The following is a 21,128-nucleotide window of genomic DNA, read 5'->3' as shown; positions in this document are numbered from 1 at the left end:
GTTTATTTCGTGCCGTCACAGACACGCATTCCACATTGCCATTTTTTCTGCTTTTGTGTCTGTCTTTGAATGTAACCTTGTTAGTTACGTTTACTGTTCAAAGACTTGCTCAACATCCTAAAGAAATGTATTGTGCAAACATTAAATCGCAGATGCAGAGAATGTGTTTTTGCACCCTAGGTAGGAAATATTACATTAAGAAAAAAGATTTGACTAAGTAAAAAAATATATTTTTAGAGTAAATCTTGTCAAAATATTTTCTCATCTTTGCATATAGCCAATGTTTATTTGTTTACTAGTATAGTAATTGTGTGACGCTGAGGCACAGTTTACCAGAGACTAATACAACTACACTTCACTTGCACCATTTGAAGTTCCTGGGACAAACGCTGTGGCATGAAGTAAAACACCCACTTACCTTCAAACTACCGTCCCCACCTCCTTCAGTATCGGAATTTGTGGTAAATTAAAATATAATTCCAAATAACAGAATTTTAGATGGGTGATAACACAGTGTATTTCAATGAGGCACCCAGAGTGAGGTACACAACAAGAGCAATATTTGAGTTGTCTGACTCTCTGCCTAGATGGAAGTTAATACAATGCTTGTAATTAAATGTTATGTTATGTTAACAGTTTTATAAAGTGCACAGCTGCCCCAGCGAAGGGGCGCCCCGGCGCTGGCCACGAAGAGGGCACAGACAGCAAATACCAGACTGAACAGTAACGATAGAACCTATAACCGACTATAATAAAGGGAAGCGAAAGGTCTTGATAGCTTTCCTAAAAACAAGTAGGCAGTCAATAGCACGAATATGTGCGGGCAGGGAATTCCAAAGCTTAGGCGCGAGGTAGCCAAAAGAACGTCCACCCGCCCGGGAAAACCTAACTCTAGGCACAACCGCCAGATGTTGCTCGGCAGAGCGGAGTGGATGAGATGGAACGTAGAGGTTAAGCATGTTGCCCAACAGGGTAGGGCTCGAGGATTTCAAGATCTTAAAAGATAGACAAAGAGTCTTAAAGTGAATACGCATCTCAGCGGGAAGCCAATGCAGTCTCCGGATAGTGCTAGTGGCAGAGCAAAAATGCGGAAGAACCAACAGAGCTCTGGCCGCCGCATTTTGGACACGCTGCATTCTGAGTATTTCCGCCTTCATTGCCCCCAGAAGAAGGGAGCTCGCATAGTCCAGGCGAGATAGGATAGTAGCCTGAACGATCAGTTGTCGTATTGGTGGATCAAAGTACTTCAAAATGGGTCAAAGGTCTCGCAGAATGCCAAAGCACATGGCGGCGAGTTGCTTTGTATGAGCTTGAAAAGTGAGAAACGAGTCCATCAGGACTCTGAGATTTTTTACCACTCTCTTGGGCGTTGGTATTGCCCCCAGGGCAGTAGGCCACCACTGCTCGTTCCACAATTTGACGTTTTTCCCCACCAACGGAATCTCTGTTTTTCCAGCATTTAATTGCAGGCAGTTGGCCGCCATCCATTCTGCTACCGCAGTCATACTTTCTTTAAATCTAGAAGCAGAAGGGGAGGAACCTTCAGCCAAGGTGATAACAAGCTGCGTGTCGTCAGCGTAGGAGACTATAGTAAGGTCCCATTGCTTGGCCACCGCAGCCAGAGGCTGGACGTAAAGATTGAAGAGCGATGGGCTCAAGGCCGAACCCTGGGGAACCCCCTGATCGATAAAGTGGATCTGGGAGGAAAAAGGGGGACCAGAACCTCGAAAAGATCTATTGGCCAAGAAGGAACGTAACCATTCCAGGGCCAGGCCCCCTATCCCTGCCTCCTTAAGCCGCTGAAGTAGTATACCGTGGGATACCGTGTCAAAGGCGGCGCGGAGGTCTAACAAGAACAGCGCCGCACTTTGACCAGCATCCATGATAGACCGCAGATGCTCAGTTGTGGCCAGAAGGGCCGTTTCCGTGCTATGGCCCGGACGGAACCCATTCTGAGAGGGATCCAAAATGTTATTGGAATTCACAAACTGAGTTAGCACGTTGTTAACATGTGCGATTTTGGCTACCCAAGGAAGGAGGGATATAGGTCTGAAATTCTCTGGTTTGGTGGGATCCAGTGCCGGTTTTTTCAGGATAAGGGAGACCCATGCCTGTTTCCAGGAGGCCGGAACAGTCCCAGTTGAGAAAGAAGAGTTGATTATTCTGCAGAGCGGATCCATAAAAATGTCGTCTATTCTTCCATTAGTTAAATGCCATTTCGTTAAACAGCACTGAAACCTGCCCATACTTATATTTAAATTTTTGTGAACTGCAGCTTTTCAGTTGTTAATTGTGTGATATATTTGTATTACTTGATGTTGATCTTGTTTGCCTTTATTAATTAAATTTTTTCATTCGAAGTTTCTTGATGATTTTTTTGGTTCATTTGAACATGGCATTGCTTTGCTGTGTATTGCTGGTATCAATTTCATTCAGGGGATATACGCTTTCATCGTAGGCATGGTCATTGGTTTTTGGAGCTGAACGCTCCTAGGGGGTTTTACTTAAGAACTATTATGATGTTGCAGCAGTGCAAATCTTGTATTTTTTTAGAAGCGAGTTCGCTTTTCACCGAGGTATTCAAATAGACATTGTGGACAACAAGAGCTATATGTGCGTGGCTGTGGTGTCATCGGCTGAAAACGCTTCAGTACCAATAAGTACACAAACTCCAACTTTATGAAGGCTGTGAACACTATGTAAGTTGAGCTCATTCATTACCAGTGCAAGGCAAGCTATGGCGAGAGGAGTCCTGGAGTGCAATGCAAAAATTCCCATATTTGCTGTATTGCACCGCCCAAAGTCCTCCCTACCAATTCCAATGTTTAAGCAAAGAATAGAAGTGTGGTTTTTTAGCTGAAAGGAGGGTATGATCTGCACTTGCAGAGGAGCTGTTGTCGCTGTGGAGTATGGAAAAAAGCCGGCTCTCTGAAATACTTCTGCATGTATAGGTGGCAGGCAGGATACCCTGTGCTTGGAGGCACCACGTCATCAAGGAGAAGTCCTGAGGGAGTTGGTGATGTGTCACCTGCCATTCCTTCACCTCCCTTGAGGCTCCACGAGGTGGGACAGACCTTTGAAGCGGACGCTGACTCACACTGCGGAATCGGGTGTTGTTGCTAATGATTCAGCCGAACCCATTCACTACAGTGTGGATTAGGCAAGTAGAAATCCCCTTCTCTGTAGTGATCCACACTCCGAAACCGCCAAGCTAAAAATCATACTTGCTCGCATGCTTCTGACACCTTCTTTGAAAACACAAGGTTGTTTCGTATGCTTGTAACCGCGGCAGGGAAACGAGCTATCCGAAATAGCAAAAACAAGCATTGGCATTGCTAATAGGTCTCACCTTTGGGACCTTATAAGTGTTTAGCCATGTAACAGTTAATGTTGTTGCACCAAGGATATTGTGCTGCATAACTAAATACTTATAAGGCCCCAAAGGCGAGACCTATTGGCTATGCCAATGCTTGTTTACGAAGGTGCAAATGGTGCACTGCCACTTTTGTTAGATTTTTTTGGTGACTGGTGACGTTTAGAGAGCTGTCAAGTGAGAACCCAAGAGATCTGGCTAGGAAAGAGTGATTGATATACTTAAGGAGTCTAGTTCATTCAAGTATCTTTACATTTATGAGTGAGCACTGTGTGACTGTATGAGTTTTATCTTGGTTGTATGTTCATTGATCATCTGTTGAGGACAGTTATTTAGGCTGCTGATTTTTGAGGGTTTACATATCCAAAGATTGAGTTCACCAGCAATATTTCTAACAGGGGCTCCTTCACCTTTGGTGTTATTTGCCCTTTCTGGTTTCCTTCTCGAGTTATTGTAGATATATATTTTGTTTGTCCTACTGTTCTTCTGTTGCAGTGATTGAGGCTTCAGGTATTTGGCTCTCTCTGGATTCAGGGTGGTAAACCGGTCAATGTCTGTTCTTGTTGCTACCAATAGGGCCCTCGATCAGCATAAGCTACTCTAGATGCCAATGAGTAACTCCTCTCTGCACCAACTCATGGTCAGTAAAACTTGTACATTAACCTGTTGGCTTACTCCTTTATTCATTTAGAACCCCCCCACTCTCTGCATGAGATCACAGCTTGACATCAGACCTCTAACAGTTTATGCCAGGTATTCCTAACAGTGCATCACCACAGCAAGTGCTCCTGTGACTTCTCTTTTCCTTCCCTGTTTCCCCAACTTGCTTTGGTAAGGTAGTCAAGTTCTCAATTCCTTCAGAGAGACTCAGGATGGTGGGGATACTCGAAGGATCTACATCCTCAGCCACAGCTTGACACTGGTCTCAGATTAAAAAAACATTCAAGATCTTTGTTCTACTTCCTTAGCAATTGTGTTACTTGTCCTGATTTAAGCACATTTGGGAAGGTGCTTCCCCCTCAGTGACATATTTACTGTCTTGAGTAGAAGAGCTTGATAGTTCTGCCAATGCCTTGATTCATTAGTCAATAGAAGGGGTATAATGGTGGTTTTCCATACTTAAAGGTTGGAGGAAGGAAGACCAATTGCTTACATGTATTTTGAATATGGAGGGGAGGAGGAGTCTTTGGCCTAATTCTGTATGTATGTTCTGGATTTTCATTGTGAAGAATTTTACTATCTCCTCAGATTTGTCTTTTGACATATAATCAATGGTTAATTTGGTTAGTGCTTAATTTAATGGTTTGGAAAAGGGATTTGGGCATAGGCAAGTTTCTTATGTTGAAATCCTCCTATTTATATTATCTTCTTGATTTCTCTCCTACTGACATTTAGTTCATTGTTTTCCCAGGGTTTAAGCTGTCTTTCAGTTCTTTTTAGATCTTGGCTGTATCTCGAAAGAGACATGTTGTATATAATTTGTGGGCTTCAGCTCGCCCATAGGCATTTCATTTCCTGGCTACATCATCAATCTTCTATTCTTTCTCCACATTTCTCCATGGAATGCATACGTCATGCCTCTTCCTGTGTTTAGCCCTCCCCAAAATCATGGACCAATTCCTACCATCCATCCACTGCTCCCATTTAATTACCCTTTTAGGAACGTCTTTTTTCTTTGTTTAAGAGCGCTTGTCAGGAGTGCCCATGTTTTCACTTGCTCCGAGCGCTGTTGTAAACATCGCTTTAAATCATGTTCTTATTGTCACATTTGCTGAGCATTCAAAGACTGAGATTAAATGTCAGCCGCTGTTTTCAGTAAGTGCCTGTTCTGTGCCCAAACTCCCCATTGCTACTTGACCAGTCTACCCCCCACCCTTTTGTCCCCTCCGTCCATCATTGTGGTGACCCAGTGCCTGCTGTGCTGCCGTACTTTGAAAAGGGAAATGTAAGCTTTAGAGTTGGACTGCTCACTGTCCTCATGTCCACTCACACTGTGCACGTGCTTGGCGCAAACACGCGGTCCAGTCTTAACTTTTTGGGTTTTTTTGGCATGACATTATAGCTCTTTACATGAGTACCCGATTAAATTACATGAAATCAGATGAATTTTTGTAGGCATGGGCCGATTAACTGATGTGCCAATAATCACAGGATGTTGAGTTAACCAGTGGCTCAAATCTGGTTCTTCAGTTCCAGAATCGGTTGATTTGGCATTAGGTCACATCTCCTTTGTGACCGGACCACTGTAAACTCGGTGAATTGGGTCTCTGTTGGCATGCTGAATTTTCACAGGGCAGACTTAATCTGACCAGACTCGTTCCCACAGCAAGTTCCGAAGGGTAGTTTACCAGTGCCAGTCACCCAGGCCATACATCCTTGTGTGGTGTGCCACTTTCTGCAGTCCCTAAGCTTCCTTTCCTGTCCCTGTGTTCGAGGACCTCAGGTATTTGTACAGCAGAGCCAGCAGTTGTTACTTGCTGCCTTTACTGAGTTCACCTTGTGTGTGCAGTGCTCAACCTCCTGAACTGATGACTGGACAAACAGATCTCTACTATTCTAACCTCCAATCCTGCTTCTCTGCCACCACCTGGGGCTACGAAAACAGTGAATGACTAACCTGAACTCAGGGACTGTCTTCAGGCCTCCGCACCACATCGCATATCCTCCAAACAACATGAGATTTAGCGTGGCTGCTATCCCTAAAGGCATCTCAGAAGGTTGGGCAAAGCCTTCCAGTTAATACAGCTAAATAGACGCACATGGCTAAAAGACAATAACATTGACAACCCCAATACGGCTTGCATTGCCAGACCTATTGGCTTTGCCAATGCTTGTTTTTGAGAGTAAGTGGAGCTAGTTTATTGTTGATGTTGGTAGTGGATAGTGAGTACATCAGTTTTTGTAATCACTTTTGCTTCCTTTGTGATCACTTGCAGCCTTTCTGTCAAGATACTTAAGTGAATGTTTTTTAAGTGTCTTTTCCACGTCTTGATGGAATGTGGTTGAGTTTTTAATAGAAGGATTGTTGTGGATGTTGAGAATAAAATGGTCTGGTAATTCGCCTAATGGATAATGAGATAATCAAGGACTTTGTTGAATTTGTTTGATTTCACCTGTGCAAAGATCAGGCATTATTCTCTTTTGCATTAGGAAGTTAAATAACTGTGCGAAGTTATCACGAACTTACAGTTTCCTGGCAAGATTGTCATTTTCAGTTTTTTCAGGCATCGTATTGTATTGTAATTACATTTATATAGCATTTACTACACCTGATAAGGCGTCAAAGCGCTTTTTCGGCGAGTAGCACCCTACTCCAGAACCCATAAAGGATTAGTGGTGAATTATTACAATGAAAATATGAAAGTAATTTGAGTGGTGGATATGTTAGTCAGTTATTTGGATTGAGAAGGATAGTGGAAGGATAGAGAAGGGAAAAGGTTTGCATTTATGTAGCTCTTGCTACCCCTGATTGGGTGTTGAAGTGCTTTTTCGGCAAGTAGCACGCTACTCTGGAACCCATACCGTGTTGGAGGTAAATTAGTATAGTGAAATAGTAAAGTAATGGTGAAATTGCTTAAATAAATGTGATTGGCATAGTGTGAGGGCATATTTAAGATGAAATATTCAAGATGGTCCGAGAAAATCGGTTGTATCTTGGGCGGTATATGATGTGGAAACACTAGATCATATTGTGGTTTGGGTAGAAAGAGATCAATAGAAGTTTGGAAGAGGAAAATTGGAATGAGGCTGATTCCAAACAAAACCAAAGCTTTTGTGAATTATGGTTAAACCTGCTCTATTGTTAATCAATCTATCTTTCTGGATAATGGAGTAATCGTCTGGTGATGGGATGTCTTGAGGTGAGTTGGATGTAGGAGCGAACTATGACTCTGTGATAATATGTTATTTATTATCTTGTATACTATATTCTGTGATGTATTGTTATCTTTTGTTTTTGTATTGTGTGTGTTTTGGTGTTGTTTTGAACTGTGTTATGTTGTAGTTTGTGTTCATTGTGCTGTTTAATTGTATTGTTAACTTGTATTGTTGTTATGTTTTTGTATTAGTTTGAAGTTGTGTTGTTTGTTCTGTGTCGTAAACAGAATTAACTGTGGTTCTGTATTATTGTTATAGGAAGAGTGGCCAATATGGCAGAGTTTATATTCAAGAAAAAAAAACTTTCAGTTGTTGGTCCTCCCTTTAATTGCATGTAGGATGGTAGCACACCACATCCTCTCCATCATTGGCCTGTATGTCTTTAAGAATTCCTTTATAAAGTGCATTCTCTGTGTTATATACCTTCGAAGTAAGTGCTCATTAACGGAATGCTGGGCATGTCATCTGTTGATTTTTTGGGGTGGGGTGTATTTATCTAGTATAAACCCTTTACATAGCACAATCGGCAACCTCTGGGTTTAAAAGTGCAAATGCTTTGAGTATGTCAAGAGTGCAGATCCTAGGGAAGGGATGTAGTGAGGTACAGAGAAAAGAAAATGCATAATAATTTACACAGTGGATTGTGGTTAGTCCGGAATCTAGACCTTAAACTACATAAAGAACATATAGAAATACAATTCTTCACATTCACGCGTGTGAGGGTAAAATAAATGGGATGGAAAGGACAGTCTGATGAAAAGACTGACAGAGAGAGAAAAAAAACATATTTAGCAAATGAGACACCCAGAGAAACGCAAAGCTTTGTGAACTTTGTGACTTACCTGCCGGACACTGTGCATGCCTTGAGACTGCAGAAAGTTCTGGATCTCCTCCTGAAGCAGGTTCTCCTCCCCCTCCTTCTGGCTGACCTCCACCGTGAACACGTGGCTGCTTGCTGTATGTGCTTGTTTGTATGTAAAGGCCAGTGTGGGTGGCACCACAACACCGACATTGTCCAGGAGCAGGCGTGTCACAAGTTTGTTGTGCAGGAGCTGAGACAGTGATTCAGATCCACCTGTAGGACATTCCAGGTCAGACATCAGTGCCACCAGCCCTGGCAGGCACTCCTCATGGGAAGACCACGAGGTGGTATAAAAATAGGTGACGCGGCGTGGCGGATCAAAGTTGTCCAAGTAACTTCGTCCCCCGAGGTCAAACATTACAGCTTTTTGTAGAAGGAGAGTGTTTTCACCTGGTTTCATCTTTGATGGAATTTTATAAAGCCAGCTGGGGGAGAGACACAGCAGGATACTACCTAGGAAAGGAAACAGAAGGAGAGAAGGGAGCAATGGATGGGTGGGGCGAAGGTTAAGAGACAGATATGGACTGGAGATGGGCGGAACGAAAAAACAGAAGAGATAGGCAAATGGTGAATATTAGAGTTGGAAAGAAGAGAAGAATTTGATACAGGAACAAGAGAGGAAAATGTGTTGTCAATGGGTAGGAGGTGGGGCTATTTTGAGGCAAGAATCTTTTGGTGAGATGGGGTAGGAGTGAATGAAGAAATTGAGTGAGAATGAATGTTGCAAAACGTGGGGAGATGGCGCAGAGAAGGGAGGAAGAAAGGATAGAAAGGAGAGGAAGAGATGCCGTAAGAAGAGGTAGGTTGGTGGGAGGATAGACAACACTGGAAGAGCAAGGATAGGAAAATCTAAGGGACAGAAAAGAAGAGATTAAAGAAGAAGTAAAGGGCAGTTATTGAGGAACGATTAGTGATTAAAAGATGATTACAGTTTCTAGATGAGAGTATGTTGCCTTTTTGTAAATAGCTAGAACATTGTTCCCTGTCACTGCTTTCCTAGGTTAACTCTACAAACGGTGGGGAAGGGGACTGTGAAATGCTCCCCTGTAGAGATGGCAGTAGATTGTTTTTTCTTACTTCCAGTATTGCCTCAATACCTTTCTGCTAACCCATTTATAATAAGCTAGGTTAAGAAATTGTGTTGAGGGGTGTAAATCTACAGACAACTCAAGAGGTTCTGGCAATATATATCTTAGCTCAACACAGTCCTCACCTTCCAGGCTGATGTTGATTTAAGGTAGTCAGTGGAAGAATTAACTTTTTAGACGCTGTTCCTCAAGGATACTTTGAGTGTGATTGTTGTTACGTTTTGTATAATTCTCCAGTATTGGACCATTCATAGAGTGGCATTCTTGAATCATCCCTGCCGTCAAGCCAGGAGTCTTAATGTGATATTTGAAAGTACGTGGTTCAAAAGAAACCAAACTTCAACCAGTCAGGATATGTGAACCAGCACCCCTTGCCTCCAGGGCCACCATACCTCAGCTTTCTTACCAAACATTTTGTGAATGTAGTATACTTGAGCTCTGCTCAGTTTTTCTCCTCTGAGCAAGTTTTGTCTTCAATGTTTAGTCTATATGATGACTACGTGTAGCAATTCAACCTTCCCCACCTGTTGATGATTTTGTGTGACAGAAAATACGACAGATGCTCCAAAAAAGGTTACTTCAGTTCCTCTGGTTCCTGTAGGAAATGAATACTACAATCTGAAGATCCCCACAAAGGTTGTGTTTGCTTTCTTCATCCCAGACACAAGACCACTTTTTCAAATTTTATTATTGCAAGGAGAACATCTTCATTGAGTTTACATAGTATAACAAATACAAACAAGCTAAACAAATATATACTAACAAAAATTATATCTGAGACAGAGGAATAAAACCTTATAGAGTTTCAAAAGTATACGTTTAGAAGATATGAACAAAAATATAAGCTGGTTTCTTCTAACATTTATATCCGAGATTTTCACAGTTCAAAGAAAGTACCCAAATGTTTTCCTTTTTTATCAAAGCCTTGGGACCTCTAAGTCTTGCTAACGAGAGTTCCATTACATTTATTTCGTTTATCAAAATCCACCATTCAATCACTTTCGGAGAATCCCTTGATATCCAGGATCTAGCTATGACTAGCCTAGCACAGGCATATACTATAGTTATTAAATCTTTATATTGGCTATGAACATCTTGAATCTTAAGATCAAATGTGCCGAAAGTGATGGAGTAATAATTTGTTTCCTAGTTAAAACATCCGTTACTCCCTTCCAAAATAGAGTTAGCTCTGGGCATGAGAAAAACATATGTTCAATGCCTGCTGCTTCCATATTACATTTCGGGCATTTTGTTCGATCATTTGATTGATTTCCTAATGTCCAGCTTGATATTCTTTGAGGAGTGTAGTACAGCTGAGTAATTCTATATAACTGTAGCCTCAGATTGGACTACCTGGTTTTTTTGACATAGCGAAGATGATATCTGTATGGGGTTTATATTTATTCCCAGTCTAGATGACCATTTGGCCGCTATTTTCCCACTATCATCTGTTTTACCTGAGCTCAGATATCCACACAAGACCAAGGAACGTAAGTTCTCTCACACTTTCTCTGCAAAGACTCTGCAAAGACTCTGAAAGACGGGAAAGGTATATTACTTCCGTGGCTTCTAAAGAAAGATCAAGGCCAAGAAGGTACCATCATCAGGAGAAGAATGAGAAAGTATGGCAAAAACCCCTAAAAAAGGCCCACAAAAGAGGCCGTTCTGCAGAACGTTCTTCTAAATATTCCACACAAGGGGAATTTTCTGGTAAACCTAACTGAAAAAGGCATAAGGCCACAGGCGTGACACCACCTAGATAGCATGGTTCTGCATCAGATGTCCTGGAATTTCCTGAAGGAAACAATCTTCTTCATTCCTACTAAGATTGCAATCTGAACCACCCACTCCATCTCTGAAGGCTCGCTCTCTCGACTCATCCAAGTAAAAATTAAAATTACCATTGACGGATCTTTTGTTGGCAACACCGTTGACGAAAAATTAGTCGGCAAGACACACTGACGACAGCAGATTGACAATGGTCCTTATACCCACCACCTCGATGATGGGAGCACCATCAATGGAAATCCCAACATCAATCTTCAAATCAGCAACAATAACAAAGCCTTTATCAACAACATCATTAACAAACTCTTCAATGAGGCCACCCAAAGTACTCTTATTATCTGAAAAGAGCATTCCTGTACCAGAATACATCCTCAGCTCACTCAGTAATCAATCATCGAGGCTTGTATAGTGTGGCTTGTAACCCAGGAGCGTCTGCTGGTGCTGTGGGGTTTAGCGATCCCCAGTCGGAGAGAGGTGGAGGTCGAAGAGCCAGGTTTTTAGCCGCTTCCTAAATTCCCTCAGGGGGGGGCGTGCATAGGAAGAAGGGGAGGCCATTTCAGTATATGACAGGAAGGAAGGAGAAGGAGCGGCCCCTGCTTCAGCTCCGACAGAGGGTCGGGACCAGGGCTAAGGCGAGGGAGGAGGAGCAGAGCTCTTTTGTTGGATGGTGGGAAGTCAGGCAGTTGTTGAGGTAGGTGGGTCAAGTTTCATTGCGGGCTTTGTAGGTGTGAGTGTGGAGCTTGAAGAGGTATCGTTCCTGAACGGGGAGTGAGTGGAGAGCCCTGAGGTGAGGGGTGATGCTGAATATTTTGGAAAGGTCAAGGATGAGTCTTGCTGCTGAATTCTGGATGGTTTGGATGCGGTTGAGGAGTTGTTTGGTAGTTTCGGTGTAGCGACTGTTTCCGTAGTTGAGTCAGTTGAAGAGTAGGGCCAGGGTTACTATTTTTATGATTGAAATGGGGATCCAGTGGAAAATCTTGTGGAGCATGCGGAGGTTGTGAAAGCAGGCGGCGGAGATGGAGTTGATCTGTTGTTTCATGGTGAGGTGCGCATCCAAGATGATTCCGAGGTTGCGGTGTGGTCAGACAGAGTGGGTGCTGGGCTGAGTGTGGAGGGCCACCAGGTGTCGTCCCAAGGGGAGGGCTTGTTTCCAAAGATGATGACCTCCGTCTTGTCTGAGTTGAGTTTAAGGCAGTCGACTTTCATCCAAGTTGTGATGCTAGTCATGGTGGTTTGGAAGTTGAGTCTTGTGGTGTCTGGGTCTCCTGAGAAGGATACGACAAGCTGGGTGTTATCGGCGTAGGAGATGATGTTGAGTGCGTGGGTGCAGGTGATGTTGGCCAGAGGAGTCATGTAGGTGTTGAAGAGGGTGGGGCTGAGGGAAGAGCCTGGAGGGATGCTGAAGATGATGTTTTTGGATGCGGAGGCAAAGGGTGGAAAGTGGATATTTTGAGTTCACCCGGAGAGGAAGGAGGTGATCCAGTCGAGAGCCTTGCCTTTGATGCCAGTGTGGTGGGGTCTGGTGATGAGGGTGTAGTGGGAAACCATGTCGAAGGCTGTCGAGAGGTCAAGGAGGATGAGGGTGGCCAAGCTGCCCTGGTTGAGGAGGTATCTGATGTCATTGACAGCTGCGATCATGGCAGTCTCTGTGCTGTGGTATGATCATAATGCTGACTGGGAGCAGTTGTTCTCCTCGATACAATTTGTGAGCTGGTGGTTGATGGTCTTCTCCAAGACATTGATGGGGAAGGGGACAAGCGAGCTGGATCAGTAATTCTTGAGTTTGTTGGGGTGGGCTGAGGGTTTTTTGAGGAGGGGTTTGACCTCAGGGTGCTTCCAGGTGTTGGGTACAGTGGCTGTGGTGATGGAGGAGTTTAGGAATCCAGTAAAGGTGTATCCAATGGCTTTGCTTCCTAAGTTGTAGATGTGGTGTGGGCAGGGGTCAGAGGGGGATCCGGAGTGGATGTTGTTCATGATGGAGATGGTGTCTTCCGATGAGAGTTGCTTCCATTCGCTGTTTAGGCGGAGGGTGTCAATGCTAGAGACACGGGGATGGGAGACGTGTGCGGGCTGTGGGTTGAAGCTGCTGTAGATGAGAATGATCTTGTGGAGAAAAGTTTTCTAGTGTGTCCCAAAGGGCTTGAGAGGGAGGGAGGGTGTTCTCAGTGGCAGAGGGACAAGCGCACTCTCGAACGATGTTGAAGAGCTTTTTGGTGTGGTTGGTGCTAGCTTCTTGGCAGGTGGTGAGGGCTTGTTTCTTGGTTTCCATTAGCCGGTGGTGGTAACTGTTGAGGGCAGCCTTGAAGATGTCGCAATTTGCAGGGGTCTTGTTGGAGTGCCTGAGTCTTTCCAGCTTCATGCAGTAGTGTGTGAGGGTCATTATTTCAAGGGTGAACCATCTGGCTTGCTTTGTGGTACTTCCACTGGGAGTGTTCTTCTGCGGGCGATGTTGTCGGTGGTAGAGATGATCCAGTTGGAGAATTTCAGGACGTCAAATTTGAGAGAGTCGGTGGGGGTGGTCTGGTTTCGTTCACAGCAGCAGTCCAGATGGGTTTGGTGACTTTGCTCCAGGAGCATCCAGGAGGAACGGTGTATCTCATGGGGGCTTCTCATGGGCCATCAATGGAGAAATGAGCGATGCTGTGATCTATCCAGGTCAGCTCGCTGGTGTGGGAGAACATGGCGTGGTCGCTGGTGGAGAATAGGGGTCCAAGGCGTGTCCTGCACTGTACGTGGCGACCAGTTGAGTGAGGCCAATGAAGCTCAAGTTTTCAAGAAGAGAGGTGGTGTTGGAGTCAGCGGGGCCTTTTAGGTGGAAGTTGAAGTCTCCCAAGAATATGTAGTGGTCCGAGTCTATTGATTGTGGGGCGATGAAGTACGGGATAGCGTTGTACTGGGCCTTGAGGTCTGTAAGTGAGGGTTCCTCTGATGGTAGTTTTAGCATTGGGTTGGATCTGGAAGTTGAAGTGTTCCATGATCGGTGTAGTGTTGTCATCAAGGGTGATTCATTTGAGGGAGTCTTTGTGGATGATGGCAACGCCTCCTCCGGGTCTGTTGGGGCAGTCGTGATGAAACATCTTGTATCTGGGAGGAGGGGGCGTAGCGGTTGTGAAGTGGAGTATGGACGAGGGGTTTGGGAGCCAGTAAAGTCTCGCCATTTCCACTGTGACATTTAATGGACACAGAATACTTGGGTGATAGATCAATTTTGCCTTGCTTACAGTTCCATCCAGCTTTACATCAAATATCAGCAGGACGATGATCAATATCTTGAGAATGAATACTCTTTTCCTGAGCAACTTGCGTCCCAGCCTGGAATGCTTAAACCAAAAAAGATAGAATCCTTGCAAGAACAATATGATTGAGTACTTTGAAGTGAGTTTCATTACCCAAAGTAGTATATGATTGCAAGTATCCAGGACTGTAGTTAAAACCTGGGTGTAATGATTGCAGACTACTATAAAGGATTCACAGAGTAATCTACTCACAAAAGTTCACCAAGGTCTCAGCCTTCAACTCATCCATTTACAGCTTTAACCCCAAAAACAATAAATTCTCTGGGCAGATCTCTGCTCAGGAAACATTTCCGGATCCAGTCTGACTCCTGGGGATAAGTCTATGGTAAGGAATCTGCGGCTAGAATTCTCTATCCGATTAGGATGAATATGTGGCACTATTATCTACTCTGCACACAACAAATTCTCCTCATGATGACATAGGAGAATTTAATGCTTTGCTTGAGAGAGCATCGAAGAGATTTTACCCTACTTCTACCCATGAAACCATCAGATACTTCCTATATCACATGAAAGAACCAGCTCAGAAGTCGGTACAATCTATCTCGAATATTGATTATATCTGGATGGAAGGCTTAAAAATAATCAAAGGGGGCGTGGCCAAGATGGCGTCGGAGTAGGACGCTTCTCCTAACCTCTCCGGCGCCGATCCAGCAAAGCTCCTTATAGCACGGCGCTGGGTGAGCGGACTGGCCCCAGAACGGTGGCGGAGGTCTCCGACACGCAGCGGAGTGACCCGGAGCCATCAGCGAGGCGAGGCGACGCCTGTGGCGGCTACAGGAGCGGCGGCGCTTTGGGGCCTGTGAATCCCCGGCCTGGAGTAGGTGGGGGCCGGCTCGCTAGATCGCGGAGCCCGACGAGGAGGAGGAGAGCTCTGACCGCGCCCCGCCCGTGAGTCACCCTGCGCCGGCTACCGGAGTTGGAGCGCGCTTTGCCGGAGCCGGTGAGGGGGCGGACACGATTATCGGTGAGCCCCGGGGGTGCCTGAATGTAACGGTCCGAGGAGCGGAGGAGGCCCAGAGTCGGCGGAGCACGGAGGCGCCGCAGTGCACATCCGGGGGACGGAGGAGACGCCTGAGGGGCAGCGGAGGCTGAGCATTACGAGGGCAATTAGGAGACCTGGTTCCGGGGAGTGGGCCCCCACCCTGGTCGGGAGAGGAGTCGGGTGGAGCCAGGCCTGCGGACAGGGCCCACCGAGAGAACTGCAGGGAGCGCTGACTGCCCACAGCGTGGAGGCGGCCTGGTGACTGCTGTGGGGTATTGCCCCTGACCTCACCCTTCTGATCAACGCAGTGCCACCCACGCATTGGGGGGGTGCAGACACGTGGCGGCTGGACATCAATAGTGCCCTGTGGGTCGCTTGAGCGGATCGGTCAAGCCACGCAGCCCACCGTGCGGCTTGGAAAGTGCGACGGACGGTCGCTGGGGCCGCAGATCCCGACGTTGGACCGGTGGTCGGCGCCAAGTGTCCTGGGTGCGTTACTGGGCAGAGAACGCCGCGGGGCCATTTCATCTGGCTTCTCCTATGGGATTGAGTTGCGCTCTGCGTCCCTGACCTGCGGATCCCGAGAAACACTGCACTGCTTGTCATCGAAGCACCGCCTGGCGGGAAGCTCCATCGACGCCATCTTGACAGGGTGATTGCTGCCTGCGTCGTACCTCAGCTGGGGCGGACGGACTGAGCGGGCCTCTTACTGCTCCGGGGATCCCATAGTGGTGTCCGCCTCTGGTTCCTGGAGTAGGGAAATCGCCTTGACCCGCGCCTCTCTAAGAACCCTGAAGATGTCCAACGCTCTGCGTAAGGGGAAACCAGGGAAGGATGGCGCCTCTAAATCCTCCCAGCAGCCAGCCTCACCTGGGGCGAGTGGATCGTCTCGGCAATCGGATGATGAGGCGCCCGCCACCAAGGCCTTTATGACTGAGTTGTTTGCCGCTATCAAGGAGGACATCTCGGAACTTCGTGCTCAGTTAGCGTCGGACCTACGTGAGGTGAGGAGAGATGTGGATGGAATTGGCGAACGAGTGGCGACGCTGGAAGACCATGATCTGAATGTTGCGAACGACGTGCACCAGCTTCAGCAGGACATCATCCGCCTCACTGAACAGAATCTGGATCTGCAGGCCCACTCAGAGGACTTGGAAAACCGATCTAGGAGGAACAATATCCGAATTCGTGCGGTCCCTTGGGAGGGTGAGGATGGGGATCTACGTGGCTATGTGCAGGCCCTGTTCTTACAGATCTTGGACGAGGAGGATGTGCAGGAAATAAGAATGGATAGGGTCCATAGAGTCGGTTTACCTAGGAGAGGAGGGGGTCCTCCTCCGGACATCCTCGTCTGCGTGCACGACTTCCAGGTGAAGGAACGCATCCTGCGGAAAGCCAGAGCCATCTCCTCCTTGCAATTTAGGGACCACCGTCCACAGCTCTACCAGGACCTGGCGGCGTCGACGCTTCAGAAGAGGAGGGAATTCCGCCCAGTGACTGCCTTTCTACGGGACCGCAACATCCCCTACTCGTGGGGGCACCCCTTCCGTATCATATTCCGCTGGCAGAACCGGCTGGAGCAAATTCGCTCTCTTCAGGTGGCTAAGGACCTGCTGGGCCTGGATGACGTTCCTCCTTCTCAAGAGGCACGTACCTCTGCATCGCGGAGACGGCATCGATCGTCCTCCTGGCAAAGAGTTGGTGCATCCCCGAACCGGCGGCGGCCGGACAGCGCTGCCAGCTTGCAGGAACGAGGAGATGCGGTGGCATCGGTGGCCTCCGCCACGTTGGCTGATTCTCAGCAAGGCTCAGGTGCAGCGTGATCCTGGATCTATAGCAGATTGGCGCCGGAGGGGATCTGGCCTAAGGTCCCGGAGGTGCGTTTGTACTTTTGGAGAAGACACCCCGGAACGTGGCCCTGGGGGTCACCGAGTTGGTACCCTCTCCCCGTTCCCGTTCCAGAGGGGTTCTTGTGCCCTGTGACCTTCTGGAACTGTTGAGGACATTGTTCAGGTTCAGTGCCTTCTGTTATTTTCTATTGTTGTTCTGTTTGCGGGTGTGGGTTGGGGGGTGGAGGGTCCTGGGGGCGAGGGGTGTGGGGGGGGTGTTGGGAATTGGGGGGGGGGATGGGATGGTGGTGGCACCCCGAAGCTGTGTGTGCGAGGTGCTGTTTGCATTCGAGGTGTTCCTCTCTAGCGCCTGTTGCAGGGGGCCTCTCCCTGGAGCACTCTCTGCCTCATGCATAATTGCGAGTTATGTCATTGTAGCTGGCTGCTTGATGGTGAGAGGCATGGAGTTCTTGGTTGGGCGTTGTGCTGTTTCCCGGGGAGGGACATGGGCCTGGTCACTAGTAGTGGTGTTTCTATCCAATTGTCCTCAATACGGGTTGCCTTGCGGGATGCCATGTGTGCCTGGCTTTGGGAGATCTGGAGGTGCGGCTTTGGTGACGAATGGGGGGTGGAGAGGGGGCTGGCAGGGGTTACTCGGAGTTGGGCCTAGCCCGGGTGCATGTGAAGTAGAGGTAACACTGGTCGGGGAGTGGGAGGGGACCATGCTGCTGGGCTTCCAGTGCAGAAAATCCCTATGTCACTATGCCTATTAGTATAGGAACCTGGAATGTGAAGGGTCTCAACTCCCCGCAAAAGCGCCAAAAGCTCTGGAAGTACCTGTCGGATCACCATCTTGATGTGGTGGCCCTCCAGGAAACCCACCTAGCCAGGAAGGATGAACTTCGACTTCGGCACCGACAATTTCCCCTCATTTATAGGGCGTCAGCGTCCACTAAACATAAGGGGGTGGCCCTCATGTTCAAGGCGTCCCTTCACTTTCAACCTCTGGGGGTGAGCGGTGATAAGGAAGGTCGATGGCTAATGGTAAAGGGGTCCTTGTATGGCCGACAATGTACCTTTGTGGTTGTATGTGCCCCTAATGCTGGACAGAATGGGTTTCTACAGGAGTTGCTGGACAGGGTGGGAAACTTCGTGGAGGGGCACTTGTTCCTCTTGGGGGACTTTAACATGGTGTGGGACAAAGGCATGGACAGTTCGGGAACGCGCCGAGCGGACTCGGGTTTTTTTTCGGTTGAAACGCAACGACAAATGGAGGCTTTGGGATTGGTGGACAGCTGGCGATTCTTACATCCACAGACTAGGGACTATACATTCTTTTCCTCTGTACATCGTTCTTACTCCCGTATAGATCATGTTTTTATTAGTCAGGCCCTCAGGGGGGATACCCGATTCTCCAGTGTCTTTCCGATCTCGATATCTGATCATAGTCTGGTGGTTCTTGGCTTGCAGTGGCATGTTGGCGGGGACGGTTGGCGAAAGTGGTATTTTCCGGCGGCGTTGACTCGAGATGAGGTGTCTTGTAAAGAGCTGCGGAAGGCTATAGGAGTCTTCATGGCGCTTAACCCGCCCTCTGATACCTCAGTGTATGTCACTTGGGATGCGTGCAAGGCCTCCCTGCGGGGCACCTGCCTCGTCCTTAACGCCAACCTCAATAAACTTAGGAGAAAGGAAAGGGAGGCCCTGGAAGCAGAGCTTGCTCTTTTGGAACAAGCACACAAATCCAACCCGTCTAGGGTGACTCTCCGTCCGTTGACGGCGGTGAGAGGGAAATTGAGGGCCCACTATAATAACCGGGCTGAGTTCACCCTCCTCCGCCTCCGCCGCATCTCCTACTCTCAAGGGAACAAGGTGGGGCGGCACTTGGCACGGCAACTTCGCGATAAACGCGAGAAGGACTACATTGGGGGAATAAGGGACCAAGCGGGCTCTGTACAGCACAGTGACGCAGTCAAAGCGGATCTTTTTGGCCGCTTTTACGCTGATCTCTATGTAAATGTACAGGAAATGTACAGGAATTTATATAGCGCAAATCACCAAGCGGTTTATAAGCGCTTGCTTAGGGAACCCGTCCTGGTATTTCCCTGTGAGATAACCCCGGCAGGGTATCCGCAAGGTGAAAGCCAGGCATCCCGCCGCGAGGGGCCGTTGTGGAGATTAAGCAAGCTATTGCCCAGAGTCGCAGAGTGTGAGCCCGTGAATCGAGTAGGCACCGGAGCGAGAATTGTCGTGTCCATGGACATTTTAGGACTCAAGACCCCGCCGAGCCGGGAATTGAACCCTGGTCCCGGGCTGACCTCTGCTTCCAGGTCTGCCTCCTCTAACCAGTGAGCCACACTTCTCCACTCCACTCTCTATTCGGGTGACGCCCTTGACCCAGAGGCTCAAACTGCGTTTCTGAATGGTCTCCCGATACCGCAGGTCTCCAGAGAATGGAACGACTTGCTGGGTTCCCCCATCACTAGAGAAGAGGTTCTAAACGCCATCAAGGCTTTAAAACTTCACAAAGCACCAGGCCCGGACGGCTACACTGCCCTGTTTTACAAGACGTTTGCGTCGGACCTCTGCGATTACCTGGTCTCCCTCTTTAATACCATGGCAACGGAGGGCAGAACTTCTGAGACTATGGCCGAAGCTTTGATCACCGTTCTCCCCAAACCGGGGAAAGATCATGCCGAGTGCGCTTCTTACCGGCCGATAGCACTCCTCAACCTGGACGCTAAGTTGTACTCGTCTATAATCGCGGGGAGGCTGCAGGACTTGATGCCGGCTCTGGTGCACCCGGACCAGTCCGGATTTATAAAAGGACGGCAAACTCATGACAACTTGAGACGAGTGGCCCACCTGATCGAGAAGGCTACTAGAGTTCGTATCCCGGCGGTTTTAGTAGGACTCGACGCGGAGAAAGCCTTTGACCGCGTCGATTGGGGCTTTTTACATCGTACCCTGGAGGCCTTTGGGTTTTCACCCCGCTTCATAAGAATGATCGAGGCTAATTACAGCAACCCTCTGTCGAGAGTGATGGTTAATGGCCACAGATCCGGGCGCTTCCGTCACTCGCGTGGAACACGTCAGGGATGTCCTCTCTCCCCACTCCTCTTCGCTTTAAGTATTGAGCCGCTGGCGCTTGCAATTCGGGAGGACAACAATATCTTGGGCCTCCCCTTCTCCGGTGAACAGCATAAGATTTCGCTGTTTGCGGACGACGTGCTGCTCTCGCTTAGAGATCCGGAGCTATCGTTGCCATACGTTCATACGGTGCTCTCTGACTTTGAGAAGGCGGCGGGTTTTAGGGTCAACCTTGACAAATCGTATATCTTGAACTTGACTCTTTCCCCTGAGGAGGTGCTCCGATTGCGAGCGCTCACCCCCTTATCGTGGTCGACTTCATCTTTGTTGTATCTGGGAGTGCATTTGACACCTACTCTAGGCACCTTATTTTCGGCCAACTTTACACCAATGTTGACGACGATACGCGCTGAACTTGAGAGGTGGAAACCGAGGTATATTTCTTGGTTGGGTAGGATTCACGCACTCAAGATGGTCCTCCTCCCGAAACTTCTGTATCTCTTCCAGGCGTTGCCCATACCGGTGGACTTAGACTATTTCCGTCGACTTAAAACGCTGATGTTGAAGTATGTGTGGCAAGGTGGCAGGGCACGACTTTCATATGCAGTGCTTCGCCGTCCGCGAACGGAGGGGGGAGTGGGGTTCCCGGACATGCACATGTATTATAAAGCGGCGCAATTGAGAATACTAGTTGAATGGTCGCAACAACTTTCAGAAAAGCATTGGCTCCATATGGATCGGTGTGTGGCCGGAAGATCCATTTGGGATCTGGCCTGGAAACCCAAGGCTGACCGACCCAGGAATGCATATATTAGCACTCCAACCAGCACGGTGTTGAAGGTTTGGGACACACTTAGTGGTGACGACCGATGGACTACCTTCCCATCTCCATTTACCCCTATTCATTTTAACCCGGCTTTTCCTCCAGCATTGACTGACGGATC

At 47.7% G+C, this 21,128-nt stretch overlaps 1 protein-coding gene across 1 annotated transcript in view; it reads right to left on the bottom strand.

Moving 5' to 3' along the window:
* The window catches only part of LOC144768327 (carnosine synthase 1-like), a 595,298-nt gene that overhangs the window by 351,871 nt on the left and 222,299 nt on the right, over positions 1–21,128 (bottom strand). Inside the window, exon 3 of the mRNA XM_078651907.1 lies at positions 8,092–8,564. Within this exon, the coding sequence (XP_078508033.1) occupies positions 8,092–8,564 (473 nt within the window). The remainder of the gene's footprint in view (positions 1–8,091; positions 8,565–21,128) is intronic.

This window comes from Lissotriton helveticus, chromosome 1_1 (assembly GCF_964261635.1).
Source record: "Lissotriton helveticus chromosome 1_1, aLisHel1.1, whole genome shotgun sequence".
Classification (NCBI taxonomy): Eukaryota; Metazoa; Chordata; class Amphibia; order Caudata; family Salamandridae; genus Lissotriton; species Lissotriton helveticus.
Note: the sequence above shows the minus strand (reverse complement) of the source record. Positions and strands in the feature narration are given on the sequence as shown.